The sequence below is a fragment of the Monopterus albus genome, unplaced genomic scaffold (assembly GCF_001952655.1).
Source record: "Monopterus albus unplaced genomic scaffold, M_albus_1.0 scaffold167.1, whole genome shotgun sequence".
NCBI lineage: Eukaryota > Metazoa > Chordata > Actinopteri > Synbranchiformes > Synbranchidae > Monopterus > Monopterus albus.
This window is the reverse complement of record NW_018128047.1, coordinates 253087-264880: the sequence shown is the minus strand read 5'-3', so window position 1 is coordinate 264880 and position 11794 is coordinate 253087. Positions and strand designations below refer to the sequence as shown.

General features: G+C 41.7%; 1 protein-coding gene across 9 annotated transcripts in view; it reads left to right on the top strand.

Annotated features, from left to right (window-relative positions):
• The window catches only part of schip1 (schwannomin interacting protein 1), a 224526-nt gene that overhangs the window by 206374 nt on the left and 6358 nt on the right, over positions 1 to 11794 (top strand). For all 9 annotated transcript variants that reach the window (XM_020615616.1, XM_020615615.1, XM_020615617.1 and 6 more), the window contains 3 exons: positions 6388 to 6506; positions 7981 to 8098; positions 8753 to 8950. In XM_020615616.1, coding sequence (XP_020471272.1) covers positions 6388 to 6506; positions 7981 to 8098; positions 8753 to 8950 — 435 coding nt within the window. The remainder of the gene's footprint in view (positions 1 to 6387; positions 6507 to 7980; positions 8099 to 8752; positions 8951 to 11794) is intronic.

The following is an 11794-nucleotide window of genomic DNA, read 5'->3' as shown; positions in this document are numbered from 1 at the left end:
CGGGGGGGGGGGGGCAGCCACAGTAGCAAACCCTCTGATGAACCTCCGATAGTAGGAAGTCAAGCCCAGAAAGCTGCGAAGTTCTGCAACGTTCTTAGGCAAGGGCCAGTCCCTCACCGCGATCACCTTCTCCGGGTCAGTTGCCACTCCCTCCTGGCTGACCACGTGCCCCAGGAACTGAGTCTGTCGGCTGAGCAGGTGGCATTTGGCTGGGTTCAATCGGAGTCCAGCACCCCGGATGGTGGTCAGGACCTCCCGCAGGTTGTCGATGGCCTGGTTGTAGCTTCCAGCATGGACCAGCAGATCATCCAGGTACACTGTGGTGCAGAGCCCACATGATAGAAAGAGCAGAGGAGAGAAAGACGTAGGAGAGGCAGCGGCCGCCAAGCGGCCCTGACACAGAGATATACCTGCATCTTAGTGTTTAACCTCTCAGCCATTTCTGACCACAAGAGCCAGAAATTTGAGGGAGGCCGAAGAAGGATGCGCTTTGTTAGCGCAGATAATTAAATTAATCTCCTCCCTTTAATATAGATTTTCATGGATGATTTGAGGGCTCAAAACAAGCACCCTAATCATCCATCGCCAGGGCTAAATCACCCTCTAGGCCTGGATAAAAGGTTGTAGTGCAGAGTGGAGCAGAAAATGTCTTTGTCAAGGGTTTTTCAGAAGAGGAAATTGCTTGTGAATTTGAGGAAAAACACAAATTAGCCCAATTGTGTTTCTCTCAATCTAATTTGAACAGCTATGGCTCTGGTGCTCAAGGCCAGGAGACGAAGGAGGTGGTTATGGCTGTCACTCATTCTCTCTCTTCTCTCTCTTTCTCTCTCTATCCCTGCATGCACACTAAAATGTTAATTTAATGGACCTTACAATTTTCCATGTAAACGTCATATGGAAACAGACAATCAGATCATCTCAGGATTTCATATAAGATTTTATAAGTGATGAGTTAGGCAATTTAAAGATCTGAAAGTTTGTGTGGTTCTTATGCAAAGTTTAAAACTTCACTAAAAAAGCCCCACCTTAAAAAAGAGCAATAAGTAATGAAGGAAGTGTGTTTTCAAACTGATATGATAGCACATAAAATTTAATGTTAATTCTAAATGAATACCATTTTTAAATAAATCATGTAGAAGATAAGCGAGTTGTGTGTGTGTGTGTGTGTGTGTGTATGTGTGTGTGTGTGTGTGTGTGTGTGTGTGTGTTGGGGAGGGCATGTATTTATTACCCTGCCCTTCTATTTCATCCCTCTACTGCTCAGTGGCGTATTCCACACCTTCGTAAATGGTTTATGGGGCTGTCATAAAGACTGTTTTGCCACACTCTGCCCACCCAGACACACACACACACACATTTCAGCCATGCTGTATAACTGATGATGTTTGTACAAAGACTGGAAATTGTGTTGTCAGGCAGGTGTGAGATGCAGAGATGACGTCCTGCATGCTAAAGCAGCTGCAGACCATAGTGATGCTTTGAGTTTATCCCATTTTATGAGAATGTAAGTATGGCTGCAGTCGGCTCCCGTTATTAGAGGTATAATTGACAGCTGAAACATTTATTTAATTAATTCATTGGTCAATCGGCAGGATCTTAAGTGACTGTAGCTATTTTGTTAATAGATTTATTCATCTTTCAAGCCAAACTGCCTAATCATTGTCAGATGAAACAAGATATTTAAAAAAAAAAATCTTGGAAACATAAAATGGTTTATGACATTTTTAGACTGAATAACCAGTCACTTCAATGAGAAAATAATCAGCACATTAACTTCACCAGTGGCAGTGTGAAATGTTTTTTATTTTAAATCATTGCAACAGCATGTGTTCTTCATTCTGGCTCATATATTTATCCAACTCTCGACTCTGAACACTGGATATAAAACGCAAAATGCAAGAAAAAGCTGCCTCCTACTGTTTACGGCCCAGTTTTAACTGCTTTTGTCATGGCAGTTGAAAAACCTTTTTATTGTTGATCGGGCTGGTGAAACTGGTGGCCTGTTCACATTGTTAATGAGCACGTTAAGATCAGTGGCTGAAGATGTAATCCTGATTGTCACCTGATAAAGTTCCTCCGCTGTGAGAATTGACATTTTTATACTTGGAGGGTTTTGAGCGAGGTTAACCACAGTTCAGTTTGACATCAACGCACTAGCAGAGACGGTGTGTGGTTTTTGTGCAAACTGTTTTGAAATGGTGTTGTAAAGTTTATGGTGATGCTGATACTATTTTATTACTCAGTATTCTGATGCAAAACATTCCCTGAGCCCTAATGAATGTCGCCTTTCCTTTCAAATCAAATCAAAATGTACTTATAAACACTTTAAAAACAACAACTTGCTCACCAAAGGATTTTATATAAGCAACAGTAAAATAAAATAAAAACAAATGACAGACAATATAACAGTCAATGTCTACTTCACCATGATCCAAATGTTATTAAAAATAAATGCGCTTTAAGCAGAGACTTAAAGCCCAGCAGGTTTGTAGCAGATCTAATATTAATAGGTAAACTGAACCCCAGTTTTGGGGACATTACAGCAAAAGTGCAATCACTCCAGCGCTTGTGTCCGGTGTGTGGACAGGGGGTCAAGATTAAGATCAAGGTCAGTTACAGAACCTGATTTACAAAACAATACACACTCCATTTTATTTTCATTAAGATGTAAAAAGTTTAGAGCAGCTATGTTTTGTCCCTCAAACAGTCAAACGGTGACTATAATGAAGTATCTTGCTTAGATTTTGAGGATACATAAATTTGAATGTCATCTGCAAAGCAATGGAAAGAAAACCCATGCTCCTCTAGGACAGACCCCAGCAGGAGACAAGAGCTGGGCCAAGAACAGACCCCTGGGGGACCCCACAGGAGAGCAGAGGATGAACACTCACCAGTATTTACTGCAAAGGTCCTATTAGTCAGATATGACTGAGACCATTTTAGAACAGTACCTTGAATCTCCACGTGCTGAGCCAGTTGAGATACAAGGATTCAGTGATCCACTGTACTGAAGGCAGCAGTAATATTTAAAAGCACCAAGAGTGCCAAGTCCAGCATCATCAGTTAAAAAATAAAATTATAAACTTTAAAAGTGCCTGCGGGCAAGGTATAAAAAGTGGGGAGACCATTCTTTTGCCGTGTATGCCCCTAAGCTCTGGAATGCCCTACCTCCTGAGGTTCGATCTATAATGGAGTTAATGGTTTTTAAGTCTAAATTAAAGGCACATTTATTCAGACTGGCTTTTGGCATCTAATATTTAGCAGCAATGCTATACAGGGCCCACAGGCCTTCCTGGATTTATATTTCGTAGTCTTACTCTCGCTGTATTTTGACTCAGTTTTATTCTACAGGAGTGTTATAGTTCTTACAGATCATTGTTTTTAAATTTGTCCAATGTTAACTTTTCTTTTGTTTGTTTATGTATTTTTGGCATGCTCTGTTTTATTGTGAAGCACTTTGAGCTCCCTCCGGTGTTGTAAAGCGCTATATAAACAAATAAATTATTATTATTATTATAATATGGGGAGGCGACAGTGCAGTGGGTAGAGTAGTCGTGTCCTATCCGGAAGGTTGAAGGTTCGAATCTCGGTGCCTGCAGTCCACATGTCAGTGTCCTTGGGCAAGACACTGAACCCTCAAGTTGCCCCTAATGGTTAGAGCCATCGGTTGAGTTGGCGGCGCAGATGGCTGCCTTGGTTCTGTACCGGAAACAAATTCCTTGTGTGTAACATACTTGGCCAATAAAGGTGATTATCCTACTCTCATGATTTAAAACCAGACTGGAATTGTTCAGCAATACCATCATCATTCATTAAAGCTTGTAGTTGAATAAAAACAATCTTCTCCAAAACTTTTGAAAGAATGGCAATTTGATGACAGGTCTAAAATGTGACAAAACTGAAGGGTAAAGACTGGATTTTTTAAGAAGAAGCTGGACAACAGCATGTTTAAAAGTGGTTAGAAAAGTCCCTATTAAGACAACGCTTAATAATAACAAGAAAGCCAGGCCTGACGGTCTTAAACAGCTTGGATGGGCTGCTATCGAGAGGACAATGAGATACTTTAACATGCTGAACCACTTCTGCAAGAGGGGGTACAGACTCAAACTGGTCAAAAACAACTGAGCACACTGGGATAACAGATGGGTCAGAAGTAGGGAGACTAGAACATTGCTTAAAGGTGGTGATTTTATTTACAAAATGGTGAAGGAAATTCTCACAGTTTGCTGTGGACACCTCGGGGTGAGTTATAGTACATGGAGTAATGACAGAGTTAATGGTGCGAAATAATACCCGGGGCTTATTGTGGTTATTAGCAACTACCTTAGAAAGGTACTGTGATTTAGAAGTTTTCACTACTTTCTGACAAGCAGTCCCTCAGAATAGCCAAAGAAACATGGAGTTTATCTTTCCTCCACTTGCACATGTCTACATAATGGTCTAAAAGCATGTGCTGTATCATTTAACCAAGGCTCTGCTTTAGATTTAGCAGGCTTACTTCTGAGTGGAGCAATAAATACCAGTATAAGTGGAATTAAACAAAAAGACCAGCTCATTGGGTCTCCTATCTTTCTACCTGCACCAGCCCCTATGTGTTTATTTTCTCAGCCATTACTCGGTGAGGGGAGCAAAGGGCTAACACTAATCTCCCTGAATCTGCTGTTTCTGGTCTTTGTGTGTGCTTGGAGCAGCCTTTCAGTGGAGTAACCTGACCGACAATGTGTCAGCTCTGTATGAGTGATGTGCATGCACTGTATCATGCAGGCTACTGTTTCACTTGTGAAGCAATGAATTGATATCCCAGAGTGTTTTCAGTACAACTCCCCAGGCCATCTTTCAAACACACACACACAGGAGCAGTGCCAGGTCTGGTCCTCTACATGCCAGTGTGTGTGCTGACTGTGCCAAGTGCATCTTATGGGCTCTTGTGTGGAGTGGATTATGTTAATTTGTATTTGGTGGAGGTACTCTTACCAATGTCTGCATGTAACTGTGGGGAGAGACAGACAGAAAGAGTGAGTGAAGGAGTTGAGAAAATGAGTGGGAGCAAGAGGAAGGTGCGATGAACAATTTGGAGAGGGGAGTACAGAAGGAAGTAGAGAGAGTTTGATGGAAGAATCATAGAGGCCTGAGGCTGAGGGAGAGAAGAGAAGATGGAAGGAGATGAGTGGAAGTGAGGATAATGAAGAAGAGAGCACAAGACAAGCAACAGGCTGCTGAGTCAGGTGGACAAAGAAAGCATCGGAATAGGGAATAGGAGGAATAGAGATAGATAAAGTGGAGGCAAAAATGAAAAAGAGATCCCAAAAGGAAGTGATAGCGGCTACACTACGGGCTAATGCCACCGGCACCTCTTGTCACCTTGATTCTACTCCTATTTTTAATCTATTTTAAACCTCTAAATCTAAAATGGTTCACCAGTGTGTCAGAGCCCTCCAAAGTCTCACAAGATCATGTGAAAGAGTGCAGGATGGTTGACAAGTTATTAAAGAAGTTGAAGAAATATTTCTGATACAGTACATACAGCTGACTGAGTGTGTATCAGACTAAAAACTTTTAGCAGACAGTCTTAAAGACCATGGAAATTCCTTCCTGAATTGGGCTCTAATGCTTGAGTGCAACAGTAGCATGTGGCTTACCTGCAGTTGGCGCGGACGAGACATCCTGTGGGGCCTGGTGTGTGTGAGTGTCTATAATGATAACGATAATCGCTTTTATTGGCCAAGCTCCTTGTGTGTGCATGAAGTGCTGCCATAGCTGAAGCTGTACTGAGTTAGGAATTCCAGATTGGGAAAAGGCCAAATGGGAGCAACTCTGGGCACATATGAGATGGCTAGTACCGTTCTGCCTCTGGAAGCTTGTTATATGTACACATCATTCTGTGTGAGTTGTGTGTAAGAAGACCTACTTTGTGTGTGGGGAGGTCGGGGAGCTGCTGATTGTTTTCTGAGACAACAGCACCACCTACTTGTGGATACTGGCAATGGTCTGGTCAACTTCTAAAGATCCTTACTTAGATATTTCAGGGGGTTTTTTTTCCAGTGCTTGAGCTGACTCCACACTTTGCGTAGGCGCTTGTTAAGATGACACTAAATCTCTTACTGCAAACTAAGAGGAAGTTGCTGCTGCTGTTATTTTACCCGTGATTTGAACTGTCAGAAAGTGCCCAGGAAACAGCATTTCTGTTTCTGTGCATGCAGAAAGTCATGTGGGAAAAGGATGTTAAGGTGATGTAGCACATCAGCAAACTATTTACAAGTGTTTAAGGTGTCAACAAGCATCCACCCTAATGTGTCTTAGAGGAAGACACCTCATCCCCACCTGATCTCTTTGAAATCAAAAGATCAATAAAAAGTACTTTTATCCTGTTCATCTCCTGTGTTGCAGGCCCAAAAGAATGAGAGGGAGTCCATCAGGCAGAAGTTGGCCCTGGGCAGTTTCTTTGACGATGGGCCGGGCATCTACACCAGCTGCAGCAAGAGTGGCAAACCCAGCCTGTCCTCACGGTAAGAACATAGTAAACATATGACTGGTTTCTAGTTTTTTTGCGGTCTCCTTATTCTCTGGGCAGGCCCACCACGTGTCTTGCTCGTGTCTGGGACAAGGTTTCTTTTCAAATGGGTGAACACCTGTTACAGCAGCATGACAGACCAAATTTTTTTTTTTTTTTTTGCATTATGGGGGAAAGTACAATTGTTTTGACTAACTATGACAAGGAAAATTAGGAAGATAAAAATAACAAGGATTTATGTGATGCGCAAATATTATATGAAGTTTCACAACTATGTATTTTTGATAAATTACTTGTTTATATTACAAAGATACTGTTCAGGTCAACATAACAGGAGGGTTAAGGCCCCTCTTCAGCCAGAGCCTTGGACAGCTGACTCGGTGTTCTCCCCACGTCAGCGGCCCGGCTCTGGGGAAGGATTTACTGAAAGGGGATCTGACACAAAGACGAGAGCAGTTGTGTAATTTCACGAAAACATGAATTTCAGCTGTATACAAAGGTTAAGAAAGAAAAACTGGGTATAATCCACATCTACATTTACTGTAGTGCCTATCTGTAAAGGAAGGGCAGAGAGGAAGAAAGAATGACAGGAAGCAGAGAGGATTTGTGTAGTATGAATGAGCCCGATGTCCAGTAACCAGACCCTAGTGACTTCCCTAAAGACGCCGTACATTTGCACACACCGCCTCCTACACTTCACCTTAGTGAAACTAGATGGTCTGTGACCACTTCAGTACTCTTTGTAATCCTGTGATTTGAATCACATGGATTTCTCAGTATTGCTGGAACAGCTTGACTGACGGTGATGCTTAATACATCATTGCTGATTACAGAAAAACTGTCAGATGACAGTATTATGTGCAAACAAACCTCAAACATATCATTGGTATCTCTCTTACAATTTCTTGCTATACATCAGCTGACCTAAAATCTCTGGACTGAGTTTATATTTCCCAATACAGTATATCTGACAGGCTCTCTGTATGTTATATTACAGTAACACTTACACATCATCTAGTCATCAAAAAAATGCAGTGGACACTTTAGCAACTCCTACAATCAAACAAATTTGAGTTACAGGGAGTTTTTGATGCTACCTCTCCTGAAAAAAACAATCGACTACTCTGGCTCTATTTTAATGGGACTGATTGGATCTATGGTCTGTAATCAATCAGTTCTGTTTGTAATTACTCCATTGAATAAGCAGATTATTGATCCACAGTGGGCTGGATCTACACCTAATGATATTCTGCTCCTCTGTGTCACAAAAACACCCCACCAATCCCAGGCAGATTGAATCAGACCCACCAGACTATCCTGGATCGATACTAAGGACAAGAGGGGAGATGATTAAAAACACAAACCCTCTTTAATTCTATCCTTAGCCAGCACTTTGCTCTGGTGTCAAAAGTAACTCGTGTCTCCCTGTTTGTCAACATATGTCTGCCTATATCTGTCTCTCTCGGCAGGCTTCAGAGCGGGATGAACCTCCAAATCTGTTTTGTCAACGACAGTGGCAGTGACAAGGACAGCGATGCAGATGACAGCAAGACAGAGACCAGTCTGGACACACCCCTGTCCCCCATGGTACACACTGATGCACGCGTGCACAGTTTTTATACCGTTTCTCCAGAATCCAGAAGAAGAAAATGACTTCAGTCGTGAAATCACTCCAAAATGTTTATCATGAAAAACAGTGTGAGCGTGAAAGTGTAAAGATCTGACGTGTCTCAGTGAAACTGAGACAGAACAAGAGTGAAAGCAGTGAAATGGGGAGGATATTCATTATGAATGGGAGAGATAACTTGCACTTTAGTTGCTTTATGAATGTCTTTGCTCACATTTTGTGGCCTGTTAGCCAATTCACAGGCAGTAAATGAGAGGTGAATTGGAATACGTTTGCCATGGCCATGGATGATTGGCCACATTAACCTGCTGTCAGTCAGAGACATATTTAACAGAAAGAGAGAATTATCATCTCTTTACATGTTCATCCTCGATCTCGTGCCCTGGTTGATGTACAGTGACATTCTTGTCAAAAATCTACATACCTTAATGCCAATAATACATAAACATTAATCCTCTAACCTGATCTCGCTTATCTTTTCCTCTTCCCTTATTTTGTTGTCACCTCCTTTCTTTTAACTTTACAATACATTTTCTGCTCATTTACTATTCTGTTCACTTTCTCCTTCCTGCCATACTTTTCTCCCTCTTCCTTCCCCAACCTCCCCCCTCCAGTCCAAGCAGAGTTCGTCCTACTCGGACAGGGACACCACAGAGGAGGACTCAGAGTCTCTGGAAGATATGGACTTCTTGAGTCGACAAAAGAAGCTACAAGCTGAGGCGAAGCTAGCCCTGGCTATGGCCAAGCCCATGGCCAAGATGCAAGTGGAGGTGGAGAAACAGAATCGCAAGAAGTCGCCAGTGGCCGACCTGGTCAGTACCAGAGTTATGATGCTGCCTTTGACTGATTGAAGAAAGGGGAAAATCTTGTGTAATGATCTGTCACTCCTGTGTTTTTTAACTTTTCAAAGGGTATTTTAAATAGAATGATCTGCACCAAAGGTTATGGAGTTTTGTACAGGTACAGTTGGCATGCACATACTGTATTTTGGGCTGATGAACAAACAGCGAACTATCACCAGATTCTGCAGTTGCTTTTATAGGAGGACAAAAGCTCCAAACCAGCCTTCCACATGCCGCCTGCTCAGCACCAAATGATAGACAGACAATACAGGGATAAGCTGATGAAGAAATTGAAACATGTGGCAGGAGCTGGATGAGAGGAATGTCACATTTTAACATGAGAAAGACGTGTTAGAGCAGAGAGCCACCAGATGTATTGTATAATAATACATATGGTAGAATATAGCTTTGTCATTTGCTTTTCCAAACAGAATGTCAGACATTATGTTATGTGACAGTAAATTTGTCTCCATGCCACCCTTCAACAAATGTCCACTGTGTGATCAGTCGATCAAAGTGCATGAGAATTGATGGGTGGGCTGTGTTACAGTAACATGTGAGTGTAAGAATTTAACAGGTCACAAACAGTATATGTTGTGATGATGTCACAGGAAGTCTGCCCTCACTCGTTCTGCTCACATTCTTCCTCTGTCATCATTTAGAGGAAGGACTGTGATGACGACCCTGTTCTTCATTATTTCTTCAGTTTACATCTGCCTCACTGCCTCTTCATGCACATACATGCCCACACACTCAGACATTCAGGCTGGCAGACGTGCATACGCTGTAATTCCACCCAGAACCACTTATTGGCCGGGTCCTTCTTTAATTCATATGCTGAAAAGCATTGACTTCAGTGTTTAGGGATGTAGCAGTGCTTAGCAGTCGGAAGACATCACTGTCACACCCTGAACGAACACACAGTGAATAATAAGATGTATTATGGCTACAGCCAACTGCTCACCACATCGGACCTCAGTTAAACTGTGGGCAGTACATGTGCTAAATGCTTCCCTAGAACCAGTGGGGTACTTATGGAGTTACCTGGGAGTATGTGAGAAGACTGTGGAGCAACAAATTTGAAAAAAATCTATATAAAAATTTGATGGAAAAAATACAGCCTTCCAAATATGATTACAAATCGGTGTGATGCTTATCTCTATTTATTGTCACTATAATCATTAAGCTACAATCTATGAAGGGTTAGTGCTTTAAAAACCTGCTAGCTGTCAAAGTGAGAGGTCTCAGAGATAGCTAAAATTAATGGATATATGGTTTAAATAGTGAGCTAAGCATTTGATGTAATAAGATAAGATCATTATTGCCACTGCACACAGTAATGAAATTCGCTGTGTAGTTCCTGAAATACAGTAGGTCATATCATACGCAACAGGCAAAAATCACAGGTCAAAAACAAACAAAAAGGTGCTATAAATAGATAAAAAGATCAAAAGTAAATACTCTTCATTATGCTTGCACGTTATTTTCACAGTGCCACATTATTGCACAGTTCCACATTTCTCAGGTCATGCACATAATGGTAATCTATGTTAACGTACGTGTGTGTGTGTGTGTGTGTATGGGAGGAGAAAGCAGAATTCAGTTCAGTGATAGCTCTCAGGTAGAAGCTGCTTTTGAACCTGGGGACTTTAAAGCCCTGTAGTGCCTTCTGGGTGGAAGGAGAAAAAAGTGGCGAGTCGTCTTGCTTAGAATGTTATGTTCCCTGCAGCAGCGAGACCCGAAGATGTCTTCCAGCAAAGGTAGGGGGAGTCCAGTCTTCTTCTGTGAGGCGTTTATGACTCAGTGAAGAGCATTCCTGTCTGCTTTTGAACAGCTGGCATACCATGATGCCATGCAGTATGTAAAGGTGCTCTCTAGGGAGCAGTGGCAGAAAGACTCTAGCAGCTTTCCAGACAGGTTGGTTTTATTAAGTGTTCTTAGAAAGTAGAGCCACCGTTGGGATTTTGCAATCAGGGCTGTGGAGTTTATTGCCCATGTGAGATTTGGGCTGTAATAGTCAGCTAAAAGTAATGGACAAACAGCTGAAATAGCTACAGTAGCCAAAAATTATGATAAACAGTTAAAATATTAGCTAAAACTAATTGAAATACATAAACAAATCTAATGGATAAATGGTTGAAATCATTATCTAAAACACTATTTAAAGGCAATGATAAACAGTTGACGCACAAACCTAAAAGTAATGGTTAAATACTTCTAATTATTTGCTAGAAGTGGTGAAGGAACAGTTGAATTAAACAGTTAAAAGTAATACACAGACAGTTGAAATTATACACTGTAAGTAAGGAATACAAGGCTGAAAGATCCAGCTTCTGACTGGGAGTGTGGGTTTTCCTCAGAATAAGTAAGCGAAAGTGAGAGAGAGGTTTTCTACTGTAAAATCTCGATTCTGTCTCTCAGCTTCAGTGTGTCGTGTGAGTGTGTAGTTCCTCAATTTAATATTGAGTCATTACCGAGGGTTGGTTTGCTGCTATTTATAATTAGCGTGTTTAGTCTGTTGTAGAAATTAACACTTTGGTCAGTCAGCTATCATGTTGAGTAATGTCTATTACCAATCTACAACCTTTCCCATCACCTGCTTGTGTCATCTTTGGCACCATATTTCTCGCACTTTGTGCACAACCAGTCACTCGAAAATGAACCTGACACATGGTGGCCCCAAGTACTGTTGCATCAGTGCCAATGTGAAAGTGAAAGAGTGGTAAGAAACTAGCAAGAAGAGCTGCCCAGACGCCTGTGCATGCAAACTCTTAACAACCACACATTTTCTTACCTGTTTGTCAGGACTGGAGG